Raw genomic sequence first — 19,593 nt, forward strand, 5'->3', positions numbered from 1 at the left:
GTATGTATGTATGTATGTATGTACACAAATTTTTATAAATTTCTATAAGTTATCATTGTTAAATGATTATCTATCTTACTTTCCACTAGAGAATTAGTTTATAAAAATCTACAATTGAAGAACTCGACGAAAGGAACAAAAATGTCTTAGCGCGCATGTACTTCAACATCTTCAATAATTAAAATTCAAAATACAAAATAAAAATTTTCAGCAAATATTTACAAATCTGTTTTATAAATATACGTCTTCAAGATTTCATGTACTCTTTAAAGTCAACCGCGGTGTAAAACAAGAGGTAAGCAGCATTTGTCTACAAAAAAACAAAGGTTTAATAAACAGTTGAAATTTAGATCTTTACGAAAACGCACAATAGAAAATCACATGGCCAAGATTCGAGAAAATGATTTGCTACTATTAAAATGTCTAATAGTGGCCTTTGTAGCTTACTAAGATTTAAAGTATGCGATTAATTGTAGTTGCTTCGTGATATTAAATTTACGAAACACTTTAAAAAAAATTTCTTATGATACAAGATTGATACTCACAGAAATACAATTTTCGGCCGCCTGTTTCAAGGGAATGTTCCCCAAAGTAAACCTCTAAAGCTACTGCTAGGAATCACTGGAGTGCATGATCAACATAAAGTAATTTAATTTTAAAAAAGTAGTCAGCGGTAGTGATGACATAACATTTATTTTAGGAATACCTTAATAGAACTTTCATCAATATCCTTGATAATGCTATCATCAAACTGATACCATTTACCATAGTAGGGATTCTCACAACTCGCAGTATAGTGGCCTGATTCAAAACTGCCGTAGTGGTTAATAACAGCGTAAAGACGATATTTAGTAAATTTTGATTGTGGTGCAACGACATATTTCGACATATCGAAGTTTTGCATCGGAAAATTTACAGTAGTTTGAATTTTATTATGCCAACGACCATCAAAATGAAATCTAAGTATTCAATTGAAGAAATCAGTTTTATTAACTTACAGCCTAGTTTAGTACTTAATCAAACAGTATCAGGTTTAACAACTCAAAAGATATTTGCAGAATTGTTTTTTACTCAACTGATTCAAAATCTTTTTAAAACCATTTTAACAATTATTCATCCAGTTTTCAAGCGATTTCAAAATTTTGAAAAAATATTTCGAAATTTTTCAAATTATCATGCTGCAACGAGTGTTACTGAAAGACCTTTGCTCATTCAATAACACTCGTCGTAGCATGAGAACTAATGCAAATACCAAGACTATTAAAAGTAGTGAACAATGAAAACACCTTTTCAGTTGTATTATTAAAACAGGAGGCAGTTTCCATATTTCGATAGTCTTAGATGCTTCACGGTATCTTCTACAGTTGGAACATTTCCTAAATCATTTTAAAACTGTTTGAAAAGTTAAATAAAAAGAGAGCATTAAGATTTCAATATAAATTTCGTCTTACACTGTTGTTTTATATACATGTATATGTATATGTATGTACATGTATATGTATATGTATGTACGTATGTATGTGTGTTAATATATATATATCATCCAAGTATACTTACCAGCTATCATTTCCGCCAATTTTTTCTGCTTTTGTGAAAGACTTAATACAACTCTATAAAAAAAAAAAAAAAAAAAAACTCACACAAAAAGAAAACGGCAAGTAGAGCAACTCAAACTTGTTGCACACAATTAACAAACCTCAAGAGTTGTTGACTGATTGCTTGGTAGTTGCAGTTGCAAGCAGTTAAATGCATCAAACGTTTTGGAGCGCTTATTGCAACTTAAACAAGTCACTGTACTGAGAAATTGACCCTAAAGTTAAGAGATTTTTAAGTTAACAGATTTAGTTATAATCTGTAGTCTAGTAGTCTCAAATGTTTTGGTACACAGTTTTTTGCTTATAAAATGAAAAGGACAAAAGATTAAAAAAAATTCTTTTTTATATATTGAGTAATTCAATAGCTACAAATCATAGAACAACATTCAAAATCACCATTTGCTTTCCAGGATGCACACACCTCATGCATGGGGACATTGTCCACTACTTAAAAGAAATTGCTCTTTAGAGACTCAATAGTTGGGTGTCGAGAAGAGAAAGCCAAACCCTGTAACACAGACCACAACTGTAATCTACTGGATTCAAATCTGGGCCACCTGTTGGTCCTGAAACTGACTTAAAAGCGGCTCAAAACAACTCCAGAACATTATTTTTGAACCACTCCTGAGTCAATTTCACCTTATGGGCTAGAAATGAAGCTTGGGAACCTCATCATAGGCATTTCCCTACTAAACCACAGCAGAAGCTGTATGATGACTTTTCTTAAATCACAAAAATGAGTTCTACTGCATTTAATGATGACAAAGTATAGACTATAGCTATTTTTCAAAAACTTCTCTGTGATAAAAATTTTCTTATCAGTAATCAGAGCTCATCTGATAGCATTATCCATGTACCAACAATATAACACTTTCAATTTCTGCTATCATAAGTAGATTCCCACCACCCTGATGGTATGGGGCATTTTTAGAAAACACAGAATGGAGGATTTCAAAGGGTTAAATATTCCATTGGTATTCTCAAACTATATTCAAGAGACTCCAAATAGTCACTGGTCTGAAAGATATTGCCTCTTTTCATGTCAAATCTTTTCTTACCATGATTGTAAACAACTGACACTAAAAAAATTTTTTTATAGAAAAGTAGTGGTAATCCTCACATGTCAAGATGAGATAAATATGTTTAATAGTTCACTCACAGTAAATACCTTTAATCATGCACCAAAAACATTTTAGACTAGATAAATCAGAAGTACAAAATAAAAAATACCATTTGAACAACTACTGGTTTTAATGATATATAGTTTATTAATGTTGCAAGTTTTTTCATTTAGAAACGTGTTAATTTTTTTTTAACTGCATAACTTGTTTGCATTGATTGGATAACTAGATGAGCTAGTTATCCAATATGTAAGGTTTCTTTGAATATTAAACAGAAACAAGTCTAAGTAATAAAAAAGAAAAACAGGAGGAGAGCAAAACAATTGAAAATTGTTTAAGCTAGGGCATGTTTCTTCATAAAAAGGAAAAATTCCTTCAAGTGGAAGTTTTTTCAAGTGGAAGCTTTCATCAAAAAAAAAAAAGCTACTTTTGTTACACATTTTTGTTCACAAAGTTTGTTTTGGAAAAGTGGTTAAAGAACTATATTTTTTCTTTACAGTTTTTATCAAATGGCATTTATACAATCCTTTACAAATATCAGCTGTGTTGTGTGCAGATCATCTATGGTGGTGCAAAAAAAAAAAAAAAATTTAATGGATTATCGCAGTTGAGTCTATTCAAGCTCGGCTTCATCATTAAAACTAAAAGATAAAGTGTTGACAAAACATTCTGAAAAAGAACTTTATAAAGCACTAAAGGAAAAAAAATCTAACTTTTATTTTTGAATAAATATGACATATACTGCTATCTTAATTTTGCAAAAAAATTTGATAAAAATATAACCCCTTTTGTATATTGCAAAAAAAAAAAAAACTCACTAAAGTTAAAACCCAACAAGTTTAACTAAGATTTTTTCATTATTACCCATTAAATTATAAACCTACATATCCCCTTAGGATAAAAAAAAAAAACAATAGATTATTGAGAAATGTTATACATAAATATAGCCTTGAAATTACTTACTAGTCATTTTCATTCATGCATACAAGGATCATTTACAAATCAATAAGGTTTTTTAATGTTTACTTTTAATTAACAATAAATTAATAATTTAAAAGAGGTATTTTTATAAGCATAGAAAAAGAGTATAAAAACTTACAAAAGTAACAATAGAGCAAGCTAAAACATTCGCTGTGACAAAAATTCCCTGAAAACACTCAACATTTAGAAATATTTTCCTATTTTTAAAACAGTCAATTAGATAAGAAATTGTTTGACACCAAAGACAAAAAAATAATTCATATTGTGGATTACAACTGATGTACTTAACATTAAAAATAACCAACTTAGAATCTTCCATGTATTGCAATTATATTATTGCAGGATTCAAGTAGCTCTATGCACAAAACATGAAAATGTTTCATGCATAGAGTTATTTAAACAGAGCATAATATGTTCTGTACTTGGCTTTTTTCATACTGTTAAATTGTGCAAACTAATTTAACTAAGTAAACATTTTGAAACTTACCTTAATTAAATTTTGTTATATAGTAAACTATTTTTACCAGAAAATTACCATTTTCTGGTAAAAATAGTTTATTATATTACAAAACTTGTTTTGATAAGAAAATGGCATTTTTGACTCACTATGGGTAATTTGTTATGAGCATTTTATGTATGAACAAAAATTTACTCATTCTGATATGCATAGAGTTATTTAAAAAGGTAAAATTATGCAGGACAAGTTACACAGCATAAAATTATCTTTACTTGAAATAGATCAACTATCACTGAATCATTGTTGAGTTTGTAATCTTTCCACGCAATGTCAGCAGCCACTTCATCAGAGAAATTTTCTGTATCTTTTGCTTTTATGATTTCCTTTTTTGCCACCTTAAAACAAATATAATACTGCAGAAACAGCAAGTAATGGATCTAGCAAGAATCTATTGTGAATTACACCAAATATATTTTTTATAAAATACACCAAATATATTTAATAAAAATACCTTGTTTACATCCTCATGTAGCCCATCCATAAAAAACATCAAAAGCTCATGTGCATCTTGTTGGTTGTAACCATTAAAATCAGGTGCAAATTTACCCAATGCTATTTTGAAGTCAATAGGTGAGACTGAACGATATTCTCCTGCTGAAATGACAATAATGAGGAAAGCTAACTCGCGAGCAAGTTCTCCAGGATGCGCATTTGTATTGCACAAGTTTAAGTGTTTCTCATACATTCCTGATGTGAAATACTTTCCAAGTGGCAATGTGTTAGCAAGACATTGGATTACAGAGTTCATATAACAAGTGTTGCCTAGATTCTTTAATCCAGTTAAGATTCGACCCTTAGAATACAAAGTTTCTCAATTAAATTAATATTTATTTTCATGTTTCATGCAATTGTTTTTCCTACTTATTAACAATTACTGTTACAAAATATAAAATAACTACATAATTTAAAATACATTTAAAGATAATACACAAAATACCTTTTTTGTTATTTATGCATTTTGCACATTGATTTCAATTCTTAATGTGTAAGAAAATACATTTATTACACTGACTTATACAGATTGCATTAAAAAATATTGATCATTAAATCTGAAGCATATTATTATGGGCAAAAACAAAATTATTATAAAATGTGATAAAATATCTTTCTTCTGCACTCTTATGCATACTTCCCACATATTAAAAGTCATGCCTACTGCAATAACAATGTTATTGAAGTGTCCTTAAGTGATCATTTACTATCAGCCTATGTAATTTTTACAGTTATAGCAGTGTATAAAAAAACTTTACATGTGTTTTGTTAATCATGTACTAACTAGCATTTCCTAAAGTTTGATATATGCAAGTGTATAAGTTAACCTCCTATTTTGATTTGAAAAGAGTAGCTTTATATATTGTAATTGATGGATACGTTGAGGTATATTTTCTACAGATCACTATATTCATCTTCTTACAATCTTAAGGAACATTTTTAAGATAAAAGCAAAAAATATTTTGAATTTAATAATAAAAAAAAAAGTTTTTTACATATTACTTTTTCCACCAAAATACTCTTCTTGCTTTTCAGATATATGAAGCCATAAACTACCAAAAAGTCTACCTTACTAATGTTGCTATTTTCAGAAAAGAAACATATCCATCTTCCCAAATGTTATCATCCTTTATGTCATCAAGTGCGTGAGATGGAATTTTTCAATTTTTCTTCCAAGCTTCCCAGAAACTTCTGGGACATTTTTATTTTATTGCATAATAACTTATTGTGTTACAGAAATCTCTAAGAACATTCATTAGTAAAAACTATTAATATTTTCTGCTGCAGCAAGTTCTTTTGCTTTTGATTGAAAAGAGTTACTACTATTAAGACAGTTTTCCTCATTTCTTCAATCCAATTAATCAGGGGACCAGAATTTGCAATTTATGCAAATGCCAATCACTTACTGCATTCCAAATCATCTACTATTCCTATGCATTTCTTATTTAAAAAAAAGAAAGAAAAATGTGTATAAATATATTAGGGAATTATTAGCACTTTTATATATATTTTTCATAATAGTTTCCTCCTCAGCATTTCACCACCAAAAAAGAGAATAATACTTGGAAACTAGCAGTTTCAATAGAAGAAATTTTCATTGACATCAATAAAACATCTTTATACTTAATATTTTTTAAATACTAACCTGCAACTATTAAAACATCTTTTAAATGTAGCAAATGAATTAAAAATTTAAAAAAATGTAAATTAACCATATAAAAGTATTCTTGTTAGGTTTTAATTTTAAGTTTGAAAAGTTTAATTAAGAAGTAAACTAAAAAACTCTAAAAAAAATAAGCTTTCACTCGGTATAAAAGTTGAAAGGATATGTTAGTCGGCTAGATTTATAAATACACTTGATGTATAAATTTTTGTCCACTTTTTTGAACACTTCTAAATGGCATAAAATTTTAACATGAAAAATTGTTAAAATGAAAATGTGTGAGTTTATCATCATACTCTTGAATAATTTAAGTAAAAAAATTGGTCAGAGATATTTTTTGAAACATCAATGTAATGAGTAGTACTAAACAAAGTAACCAATTCTAAACATACATATAATATCATTAATAAATACAATTTATATGCATATTTATGTTTTATAAAAACAAGTTTATACCTTACTGCCATAGACTGGAGCCAACTTTTCTAGCCTTGATGCTGACACAGGTTTGGTTGATCTGTCAACCAAAACAGGTGTGCTTTCTCTAAAAAGAAGTGCTTGGGTAAAGAAGGTAGAAGTAAGGAAGAAGCAAAAATAGAGTAAAAAAAAAAAAAAAGATTACATTGGCTTGGATGAACGATCAATAACAGGCAGGGGTTTCTTCAAGAGTTGATCAGCACCTGATTCATTTAGGTTTGGGGAGGAGAGAGATCTTTTCATTTTTGATTCTGCATCATTTTTAAGAGAAATTTTTGGTGCTGCTAGAGGCGCTGTTAAAGGTGCTGTTAGAGGCTCTGTCAATGGTTTAATTCCAACTTCAGGTTCATTTTTTGGTGAAACCTTTGTTGATAACTGGTGCTGAATTTCTAAAGGTAAATCCCAGTGGGTTGTTGCTGTGTTATGATCTTTATAATAAATTCTCCCTGTATGACTAATAGCTTTTTCCCAACCATTTGGCAAACCAAATGGTGTAGTGAAAGGTTTTTTAGGTTTTTGTGTTTCAAATGGAAAACCATTTGTTGACGAAAGTGAAGTATTTGGAATAACACTAAGTTTAGCATCAGGCATTTTTGAATTTTGACTGTTTATAGGTGGTTTTGAAGAATTTAATGAAGCTTGAGTTGATCCAGTAGATTTTGTTGCTAAGTAAGGGAAGTTAATATTTTGTGTAGACAATGAAGTTGTAAGATTGTTTACTGGTGTTATTTCAGATGTATTTTTTGATTCATTTGAAGTTGCTGGTGATGAAATAAAAGAGACAGGAGTTTGTTGTTCAACTGAATGAGATGGCACTTGAACTTGATAATTGGACTGTGGCTGCAAAGGTACTTGTGGTTTAATAGTTGGGGAATGAGTGGTTGAAATATTGAATTGGGTTAAAGAAGAGGTAGGTGGGAGTTTATTAGTTAACACATTTGGCATTGGAGAAACCTGCGATACAACACTGATACCAGCAGGTTTATCAAGCTTGATTGATGATCCTGAGGCAGGTAGCACTGTAGTTAATTTGCTTAAGCTTGAAACAACAATCTTGGAAACATCATTCGCTTTATCATTTGAATTAATTACGGATGGATTCTGTGGTTGATTAGAGATAACATTAGAAGAATCAGAGGATTCTTTGGGAACATTGTAAGTTGAAGAAACCTCTGAAAGAGATCCATTATTTGGCTTAACAGAACTTGGCTTTTCATTCTGCTCAGTACTTAAATTTAACGAAGAAGTATTTTTAGCTGATGGGATTCTCTCTTCAATAAGTTCCAGCTTAGTTTGTTCAGATTTTAGATTTACTGGAGTTACTTCAGACATAGAATTCTGTAAAACTCCACCATTAGAGATTTTTTGATTGGCAATCATCTGTTTCACTATTGGTACAGCAAAATAATCATCTTTTGAGGTAGTTGTATTTTCACTTTTTCCGTTTTGTTTTTCACCAGGAGGAGTAACATTGACATTTGCAATTGATGTAGAAGTGATTGTTTCTTCTTTCCTAGAATAACATGAAAATGTAAAATTCAATGGAAAAATTTCAATTTGGGAAAGATTGACTTTTCAACTTTATAACTTTAATGTAAAATTATACAGAAAATTATTTTAGATTTTCTTACATTTTACTGACATTAGCAGGGAGCACTGGATAACTAAGGTCTTTTATGAGACTAAGTGGATCTTGATCTATGTGCAGATTTTGAACCTAAAAAATTATTACTATTGTAATTAGAACTTTAGAACCTGAATTACTGGGCCTAAAATCTGTATGAAGCTTTATTTAAGATGACATAAAAAGAAATCCTGTTTTTACTTAAAAGAACTTTTTTAAAACAATTTTTTTTATTTTGCATTTAAATTTATATAAAAAGTTTGCATTTATTATTATAGAAAAACAGACTTCAAATAAAAAAAGACAAATAATGATAAAATACTTACAGCTTTGATGTATACAGGGTTTGTTGTTAATGAAGGATAGGATAGATGCCATTGTTTGAATCCACCCAACAGAGCAAACAATTTAAAATTGCCTTCAAACTTTAGCAAAATATCAGCAAGAATAGTAACAGGACATGGTATAGAAATGGAGTTTTCATTGAAATTATAATCAATGATAATAACATTTTGTTTTTCAAAACGACTCCTCCATAATTCCCAAGCTTCTTTACTGAGTTTCATTTCAATTGTATTAACATTAGCACCAGACTTTAAAAGGTTCTCTGGCACATTAATCATGCATTGATGAGAAATACTTGCTTCATTGTATTCATCAACAGGTCGTACATCAATTATTAGAGTAGAATGAGGATGGCTTTTAGAATCTTTTAGAATTTCATATAGATCATAAACAGAAATAAATTTGCAACTTGATTTCTCTTTAACAGTATTTATACTTCTTAAAGAAACCTCCCTCTTGTCCTCCTGATCCTTTGTGGTATTTTCTTTTTCTTTGACTATGTCAAATTGTTTAACTTTTAAATCGCTTGGAACATCAGGCAAAATCAGATCTACTTCCTCCTAAACAATCAAAAGTTATTTCAATATTGAAAATATTTCAAATTCGAAGTGTCAAAAAAATTTCCCTATTTAAAATAATATTTTACTACTTTTATTGCTTTTTTTAGTAATGTTTAGTTAAAAAAAACAACAACAAAAAAGAAAAAACAACTTACATTCAAATTATTTGAAGCTCTGAAAAAAAGATAAATAAAACTAATTGAAAGAAAGAGTAGAAGTGGAATAAGAATTTGTATGACTAAAATAACATGTAATTACAAAAAATTGCACTCCTAAAAAAGTTATTAACTGATCAGGACCTTTAAAAAACAAAGTATATTTACAATATTATATATTTCATAAATGTTGTGTGAAAAATTACAAACTTTGATTCCACTTTGAATCTGCTATTACCTTTCTGTTACAACACAGAGGATATGTTATATATATATAAAAAAAGAAATAAAATAAAAAAAAATAATTAAAAATAAGTGTTTTAAATGCCATGCATAAAAAAACGTTGAAATTCTTTTATCTTTGCAATCATTGAATAAAATGTAAACCATGTCAAAGCTGTAAATCATCAAACTTTAGAAAAAGATATTAACTTGTAAGAATATCCAAAAAATGATTTAAAACACGATAATTATTTTACTAACAGATTCATATACTAATATTTCATTGATGAAAGTTGCTAAGCACAATTTTGTGCAAAAATGAGTTATTTTAATATCCATAAGAATCATTATTACTGTTGGAGAACAGCTGTTACTTTATTGAAATACATCATCTGACAAGATAAGACCTTTTTGAAAGTTACATAGGACATCTAACCCATAAAGTCTGACCAATCACTCTTCAGATTATTATCTGTGAAGGAGAGGAAGCTTATTTCCTGATAATATGTGGCCGCAAAATATTTAGCAGAAGCAGTATTTGAAACAATTACCACTCACTTCATGTACTCATTTTACATTTTTTTTGAAAGCAAGACCGTGTTGTGGTAATACTAATAATAAACATTAACATAGCGCAAGAAAAACTAACACAAATAAATTCTGCCTAGGAAACATTTTATTTCTGTCAACAATTGATGCATAAATTTTGTGTGTATATATAATTGATGCATAAATTTTGTGTGAATATCATGAAACTGGGAAAAAAACTTCCTACTCCTCCCATGCAGAATAAACATTAAAGAGATCTAACAAAGTGGAATCATGCTTGAATGGCTATACTTGTAATAACAATTTTGATGAACTAATGAGTTGGACTTAGTTTGCAATCAATGTCCTTGATTTTTGAAAGCAAAAGCAATGCTATGATCAAAAATCTGTTAGGATTATCAGCCGCTTAAAAAATATGTGATGGAGAATTTCCAGCTGTAAAGCACAAAATAAAAGACATGAACAAAATAAAAAACAGGAAAAAAATTACTAAAGAGGATAAGATAAAATTTTAAGCTTATGCCTGTTTGAATTTATATTTTATCCTAATAAGCCGGAATATGTTTCATTGACAATAAAATGAAGAGCAAAACTAAAGCTTGTTGTGCAAGCATTCTTATTCTGGATGAATGTTTACATGGCAAACTACTGCTAAAAAATACTAGTAAATCTGTAAAAAATGAATGACTAACAATAGTTGAAACATATACCAGCAGAGTATGAAAACCCTCAATAAGACATTTAAACAAGGGCAGACCGAAGTGGCAGAATGACAAGAAGAAAATACTTACAAAAAATGTTTTTCATAGTATGAACATTCTGTAAAATTTAAAAGAAAGTAATAAAAAATTAAACATCTTTTCTAAATTTTTATAAAATGCTTTTAATTTACAATAAAAGCACCAAACCACTAAGAAAATTTTTTAAATAACTATTAAAAGTATTGTTTTCCTCAAGACTCTTATACATGAGAAATCTATTTCAGAATGTTACAAAGCAGTGCACTATTACTTAGAGCTAGACACAGTGGTTACATTAATTTATAAACTTAAAAAAGCAGACAGTTGATGCAAAATTTCATTATCTTAAATTGATATATACGACAAACAATCTCCGAAAATGGCACTCTCAAAAAGTTTTTACTGCTTTATTGTGTAAAATTATCATTAGCTTAACTGAAACACAAAACCCTGTTTCAAAACATTCAAGTTGATATAAGTTTGGGATTACTATCACATCTCGTCAAATTCACGATCAACCTCATCTGAAAGTACCAAAAAATCCTTCTGTGAAAGCATTGCGTAGACCTTATAAGTACATTTGCAGGTGCTTTTAAAATCTTTTAATTCTTTTAGAGTTTGATTTTTGTGTTTTTTCAGGTGGACGTAGAAATTTGTGTATTTGAGATGGTTAATTTACCAGCATGGTGCAAGCAAATAAACTTTTATATGTTCAAGGTGATGTCAAATGAGGATGGTTTACGAACAATTAAAACAATCAGAACTTGGGGAAAAAAATACCCCAACAATTTTGCCCTCTTGACCCCCATCAAAGAAAATATTATTTTGGCAAAAAAGTACGTTATTCTATAGTAGAACAAAGCTCGTTTATACAAATCAAATTTCATCAACAATAAATAAATTTGATTAAACTTGCTTTTTTTTAATGAATTTTGATTTGATTTAAGATAGCGGAGTTTTTTTTTTCAAAAAAAATTATCTTTTTAAATGGGATTCAAGAGGGCAAATATATTGGGAGATTTTTGTGAAAATGGCGGAAAATGTTGTTGCAAAAATCAATTATCATAAACATTAAAAAAAAAAAAGATGTAACCTTAACCTTATTGTTTAAACTCTAAATTTAGCTTGGTCGAAATTAGATTTCTAAACATCTCATCTGAAGTGCACCAAAGGTTGAGATAAGTTCTCCATGGATGTCTACCTATAAATATTATTTTAGTTCCTTGCAAATAATTGTATGTTAGTTAAAAACTGAAAAAAACTACTTGCTGTTATAGTCAACAACACAACTATAAATTTGTTTTCCATACTCTGGATGCTCAGAGCAGTACTCGTATCTTTCCTGATGAACATTGAATTTTGAGAGCAATGTTTCAGTTGCTTGTTCGCTAAAGATTCCGAGTGAAGATTGATGCTTTAACACAAGTTCTTCAACATGCTAGAAAACATCATGGACCAACGGTGCGACCGATATAGGAAAAAATAGGAAAAATCCTTTGAATTTCTGAAGTTCAGTCATAAAGCTTCCCTTTAGTATTGTTCCAAACATGAAGAAACAACTTCTTTAAAATGTCTCAGAGTTTCAATAAAACCAAAGACTTTATAAGCACAAGCTTTTTCAGTAATTCGTTGGAGAGTGTCAATGTTTTTTAAAAGCGTTTGGCAATTGTTGCCTTTGAATTGTCTACCTTGGCACAGCTGGAGCTGAATGTGCAACTCAGATGGCCATTCTTTTGCATCAGGCTGGAAATCTGAAAGATATTTGAAAAGACGGTTATCAATTCCAAGAAGAAGATGGAGTTCCATTGGCGGAATAACATCTAAAATGAACACTGAGTTATCCATATTGATCAACGCTGAATGAATTACATTTGCAAAGTCTACATCTGAGCCATAAGCAACAAGCTCCGCATATCTTTCCTTCAAAGTGCCAAAAGATCTTAGAGATCCACATTCTAATAGATTGTCAGAATCGACATCACACCAGCAGCAAGGATGCTTGCTTGAATGGGATTGAATTCCACAAATGAGATTGGCCACTTTTAGATTGCATGAAATGTAAAATGCCACATCATTCACTTGAATAATATTCATTGATGCTTTAAGAATCTCGTATATTTCAGCTGCATTTTCAACAATGGCATTAATTAGTTGACATTTAACACCGTCTCAAGCTATTGAACATGTTAACATGTGACTCTTTTTTTGCTGAGAACTACTCATTTTGTCACTATCGTCAGTTACCTTAACAACAGCCGAGCTCACTTTCAAAAATGATCCTCTGCCATCAATCCCAAGTTTGACAAATGGTTTTACCTGTAATCTCTGTCCAACTGCGCCTTGTTAGTTTAATCCTCAAAACTTTTGTTTTCCAATTCAGCAAATAAGACAATCACATGCACTAGATGTTCATGTAAAAGGCTTGATAACCATCGAAATTGTTGAGAGGTTGCAATGAACACGTCATATCACCGACATCTCTTTTTTGTAAAATAGTTCCACATAAGTTGCAAATACCATGTTGAACTCGTTCATCTGCATGATTTATGTCATTTTAACAAGTTTTCGGATTCTTGCTATAATAAAGTAATTTAAATATCTATCACTTTTTCTCATGCATAACAGACATACAGAACTTCTACAGTCTTCGTGACTTTTTGGTTTATTTGGTATTGGAAATTATTTCTTTAAATTGTTTCTTAATATTAAAGCTGACTATTTTCTTGCAACAAAAGTATTTTTTTTTTTTTGAGTGTCTTCAACTCACATTAATCCAACTACCACAATTACAGATTGTTTAAACCAAATTGGTATAAGGGTTGAATGAAAAAGAGATCAGATCTTCCAAATTATTCTTTAATTCCCACAATCTGATGTCACTAATTTACTTTGATTTACACTTAAGGTCAATCTGTGACATTGAAATTACTACAGTAAAATAATATACTAATGCTAATTTTCAATTTTTAAGAAAATAATATTTGGCAGCAAAGCTATATGTTATTTTTATGAAAATACCTTAACTATTTGCCTCTTGACCCTGATTGAGGGAGAAACTTTTTGAACAAAAACACAACTTTAACATAAAGTTGAGGGGTTTGTAAATTTTACCTGGTCACCGTTTCTAATCACATTGAGTATTGTTGATGAAATTTGAGTTATGCAAAAGTGCTTTGGTCTACTATAGAGTAACGCAGTTTTTTTTTCCAAAATATAATTTAGCTTGTCAAGGGGGTCAAGAGGGCAAACTTGTTGGGGTATTTTGCCCAGGTTCCGGTTGCGGTGCTTTTTTTGTAAACCATCCTCATATCACATCATCATTAACTTATAAAAGTTTTGAGTTTGCACCATGCTGGGAAGTTAACCATCTCAAACATAAAAAATTCAAAATCCATCTATTAAAACGTAAAAATAAAGAATTTAAAATTGCCTCCAAATGTATACTTAACAGCTAAATAATGCTTCTATAGAAGGATTATTTGGTCTTTTGAGATGAGATTGATTGTGAATTTGATAGGGTGTGCTGAAATATCAAGTTTTTCCTATACACCCTTTATCTCAAGAACACCTTCCACACTTCTCTGTGCAATGGTCAATTGTATTTTTTTTTGTCAGTAGCAAAAGGAAAATAATTGTTGCTCTTAAATTTACTTTTAATTTCTGCACTACAATGAAACATGTCCCTTAACATACAAACTTGGTAAACCCTCTTTGTTTTACTGATATAGATTCAAAACAATTATTTTGAAATATATAACCACAATTGATATTATCTTGCAAAAATATTACTAAAAATAAGTAAAATATTTTGCTCTCATTTACAAAATGTGAAAATGTCATAAACTTTGGTTTTACCTGCCTAAAATCCATACATACTAGTTTTCTACTAAAAATGCTGCTACTGCTACTGCTACGACTACTAAACTTTTAAGTGGTATTGCAAATATGTCATTAAATGCAAATATTAAATAAATATATGACAAAGCAAAAATTATTTTTTTGTGTCCTAAGAATTTAAAAGATCTAAAATTGTCTTATTTAAAGACTTGTAAATCAAATATATTTGTGATCAAAAGAAGTAATTATTTACTCATTACAGCTGTTTGAACTCTTTTGTTTTAAACTAGTACATCTTATTCATGAGTTTTTTATTACTTAGTGACTAATAATACAAAATGATTATATATAGCAAATAATAGAACACATACTTTTTCTTGCTTGCATCTTCAGCTTTCACTAGATTCATATATCTTAAATAACAATCAATATTGTTAAATTGCATTCTATTTTACATGTTGCATAATCTTGATTATCTGGATGACAACTATTTAAGCTAGTAGTTAAGCTAGGAAAATGATCAATACAATCTACCTTTTTTGTAAACACTGAGAAAGATCTTCTGCTCTTTCCATACCAGCTTCTGTATCACATTCCTTCAGTATTAATAAATATATCTTCTAAAAATAAAACATAAAAGCTGCAATAAAATATGTCAAAAGTGTTATCAAGAAGTAAAACATGTTCATTTTGTGATTTCTTAGTACACATTAAATAAAAAAAAATTTTTAGCTCACCATGGTTACTAATGTTACTTAAATAGATCAAAATATGATATATTATATATATGAAGAGCTTTGCTGTATATGCCAATTTTAAAAACAAATATAAATTTAAACAAGACAAAATTGAAGGGATTTTTGTTAAATACAGTTAATTTATTTAACAGATACTATTTAATAGATACCTTTTAAGAAGTACTTTTTAACAGATACATTTTAACAGATACTTTTCCACATAATAAAAATTACATACTTTACATATATATTCATTTACATTACTGAAAATTTACATACTTTATCTTTGTTAAACTCAAAAGATTTTCTAATTTTGTCATAGATATAGAAGTATCGCATGTACAGAATATATGCATTTTCCTCATCTCCGTTTTTGTAATGACTCTCTGCTTTTCTAAATACTTCATTAGCAGATTTGCAATATCTATACACAAACGCAAAGGAGATCAATAAATAAAAGTATTATAAAACTATCATTTAATTTGTGAGGAACTACAGATTTAAAAAATGTTACTACATAGATAAAAGTTCTTATTAGATACCAAAAAAATAAAATTCAATTGCAATAACAGTTACTAAGTGCATGGCACAAGTTCTTCTTTAAAATATATTATAGCATAAAGTACCAAATAACAAGTTAACCTTATCATCAGTGTCATTCCATTTTAAATTAGTAGCTTTATAACATAATTTATCTTAACCTTTATCATAACTCATATAAACCAAGAAAAGCATGTTTTGTTACTAGGCTTAACAAAGTCAATTAATTATAATTACTTTTGCTCAAATACTAAAAGCTGAAAAATCTGATACAAATTTGGGACTATATTTTACTAACTTCTTTTTATAGACTGTTTTTTTAGTAAATTAACGCATAGGAATAATTGCTGTTCAAATTTACAACATAAACCTAATAAAATCAAAATGTATACATTGCAAATTATTTTAAATTTTTATTAGAAATCTTTTTTCAGGTGTATATTTACAAGCTACTTTTTATTGAGACTTTAATTTTGTTTTTTCAAACCCTTTACTTCAACACTTGCTACAAATTCATACATAAAAAACCTTTGATACTGTAAAATATATATAATTTCTCAATAAAAGTCTCATCGTTTTGAGAAAAAGTGAAGAAATTCTCTTACAAAACTTCAAAGAATAATTTTAATACTCCTTTTACTTATGATTACTTTAATCTTTGGAGTGTTTATTAATATTTGAATTTCTATAAAAAAAAAAGTACAAAAAAAAAAAAAAAAAAAAAAAAAATCAAAAATATGATATATACACTTTTAGCAAATAGATGTGTATAATAATCTTTATTTCTTACTGTTTACATTGCGCTTGATTCTTGATAATTATTTTTATATTTTCTGCAACTTTATTCAATTCATCGACATTCTTGTAATTAAGTGGTTTATTGACAGATGAGCGTTTAACATTAGCAGGCATTATACAAAAATAGTAATTATTGCAACTAAGAAGTCTTGCAACTAGAAATCATCGATAAAATTAATTTCAACTACTCGTTTGACAACAATTTTTGTTATTTCATTTGAATTCCGGAAAAGAAGCTCAGTTCCGGGTAAGTTCTGGATGCTTACATTTCAGTCAGAGTTTTGAGTCCGGTGTCACGTTAAATAAGTAGCCCGTTGTCACGTTAAATAAGTAGCCCGTTAAAAAAGTAGACAGATAGCTCTGCGCATGCGATAAGCATGATATGATGTTAAGTTCTCTTTCTTGTGATTTTGTTGCAATTGAAAAAAAGAGATGCATGTGTATTCTAACGTGGTTACGATAAACGAGAGTCGATCTCTCTGAAATCTTTTATAATGTTTTTTTTTTTTGTTTTTCGTTTTTGCTTACTCAAAATTCTGAAAAAGGTTAGCATTTGATTTTCGAATAACAATAGTTGGTAGTTGATTCTGAATAATAGTTAAATTAAATGAAGTGAAATTTGTAAAACGCTTACTTCTTGAAGAATTTCATATATTTATTCTTGTATTTACAATTTTTATTCTGGGATTTTAAAAAAATAGCTGTTAATCAGGGTTCCTTTTTAAAACTGTTTCTTTCCGTAAAATATAAATGTTTGTTTTCTTTTTTTACACTTAAGAAAATAGTACATAAGAGGTCAGAACTATGAAAGGTTCATTTGAGAAGAGCTACAGGGTAAAAAAGGTACTTGTTTCTTTGAGCAAGAAAGTAGATTTAAACAATAAAAAGGACCAGAGGCAATCAGTTTTCATGAAAATTCCAAAACTCATCCACAAAGCTTTACTTAGTGGAAAGAAAGGGAAAGAAATTTACTTAACAACAGAGGCATAATTGATGCAGAACTTTAAGAGCAAATTCAAGGAGAAGATTAGTGATAGAATTGGAGTGATATTTTGAAAAAACCTTTACCCTGCAATACATACATTTAGGTATAAAGCCTGGCTTTACAAGCCCATAGAGAGTCATTTCAGCCAGATTTATAATACAGGAAATGTATTTGGGTTGTTGAAACAAGTTTCTAATTTTAACTTGTAAAAGAGCACAGGTTTTGTCGAATCCACCCTGAATCTTTTTCATATCTTTCACCAAAGAAATAGAACGAGTTTATTCTCAACATGGTATTCAATGTTCTTGATAGTTTACTAGAAAAAACATGTAATGCAAAGTATCAGAGGATAATGTTTAGAGAAAAGCAGTTAGAGAAAAAAAAAGAAAAAAAAAAAGAAATTATAAGATTGTCGGTCACAGTGCTACAATAAAGCTGCTACTATGACTGGATACAAAGCTAGTGTTCATTAAAGAGCCAAAAAAAAAAAAAGAGAAAGAAAACAACACAGCAGTTTTTATATATTATTTTTATCACTCAATTTGGTAGGCGTCCATGCACCCAAATAAGGATTAATGATGGTTACCTTTTTCAGAACTATCAATGCACTTTATGTTTTCTTCTCTCAATGCAAAGCAGTTCTATAATCAAATATTAACAATTGTTTTTCTAACATCATGGTTTTGGAAGATCTCAATTTGTATTGATTTTAATATGACCTTCCATGATAAAGCTTTTGATTTAAAAGTTCTCCAAAATTATTTTCATGATGAAAGAGAAGAGTAAGTGATTTCACTGTAAGAAAGAATTCGAATTTGTAATCAAAGGGACATTGAAGTAGAAATTCGTCAATTAAGAAAGAAAAAAACGGATGGTGAAACATCGAGGGATGCTGGTTAATCAACTAAAAAAGAAAATAGCAAGGTCATTGTCATTGGAATCATCTGAAAGGACTTAGTATTTAAAAAAATTAACCCTAAATATACAAAATATGGCGTTATTATCAAATTAAGTAACAAAAAATATCAAATAGTACCAAAAACTAATCTTCAGAATAATGATCTTTAAAATGAACTTGGAAATTTTACTGGCAATGCACCAGCATGCCCGCACGCTAAAGGTACAGCTTTGTTCGTTGTCGCGCCAGGTTCATTTTTTTCAAGTTGGTCAATGGCTGCAACAAGTGACCTCTGAATCTTGTTCAGCCTTATACAAACATTTTGAAAAGTTGGAGAAAGGTCTGCTTTAGTTCAGCCATGATAAGAAACAATTCCTTTAAAATGAGGAGGATATGTCATATTTGGCTTTGATTGGACTGACTTCCTTCAGATTTCCAGAGCTGTCATCTAAAACTGTAAACAAACCATCTTGACTGATTTTCACCAAAGTCAACCGTTTTCTACTTGTAAAATGTTAAGTTTATGAACAATCTTAGCGTCTCCTTGAAGTAGTTGATTACAAATGGCTTCTAAAGTTAGACGAAACTTAATAATCGTGTTTAATAGATAGGCTATGCCGAGAACACCTTGTTGAACTTTGGTGCTTTTCTTGACAGGTGGGATCGTATCAGAATCCTTGTCAGAGACCATCGTTTTCCTGGCATCAGGCTTGTGTTAGGACATTTCCAGACATCCCTAAAAATATTTTTAAAAAAA

General features: G+C 29.3%; 1 protein-coding gene and 1 pseudogene across 3 annotated transcripts; both read right to left on the minus strand.

Annotated features, from left to right (window-relative positions):
* Positions 1–146: 146 nt before the first annotated feature.
* LOC145194914 (ubiquitin carboxyl-terminal hydrolase 8-like) lies at positions 147–17,228 on the minus strand. Of its 2 annotated transcripts, XM_090079162.1 has the most exons (16): positions 16,946–17,228; positions 15,895–16,039; positions 15,413–15,498; positions 15,250–15,291; positions 9,531–9,549; positions 8,797–9,375; positions 8,478–8,563; positions 6,992–8,359; positions 6,826–6,913; positions 4,666–5,007; positions 4,427–4,549; positions 1,697–1,810; positions 1,558–1,610; positions 1,287–1,376; positions 707–959; positions 147–310 (listed from the first exon to the last, which is right to left on the minus strand). In XM_090079162.1, the coding sequence occupies exons 1-16, from the start codon at positions 17,065–17,067 to the stop codon at positions 248–250; spliced, it is 3,573 nt and encodes a 1,190-aa protein (XP_089935288.1). In that variant the 5' UTR covers positions 17,068–17,228; the 3' UTR covers positions 147–247. The 2 variants fall into 2 exon arrangements, with proteins under 2 accessions (XP_089935288.1, XP_089935289.1); XM_090079163.1 differs by lacking the exons at positions 147–310; positions 707–959; positions 1,287–1,376; ... (2 more) ...; positions 4,427–4,549; positions 4,666–5,007 and adding an exon at positions 6,516–6,599.
* LOC149892326 (uncharacterized) lies at positions 9,884–13,384 on the minus strand (annotated as a pseudogene). Its single transcript, XR_016450310.1, has one exon. The product of XR_016450310.1 is annotated as an uncharacterized LOC149892326 (transcript).
* Positions 17,229–19,593: the final 2,365 nt, after the last annotated feature.

Source organism: Hydra viridissima, unplaced genomic scaffold (genome assembly GCF_058129835.1).
Source record: "Hydra viridissima isolate aposymbiotic clone 2 unplaced genomic scaffold, HvirCarnegie_v1 scaffold_2, whole genome shotgun sequence".
NCBI lineage: Eukaryota > Metazoa > Cnidaria > Hydrozoa > Anthoathecata > Hydridae > Hydra > Hydra viridissima.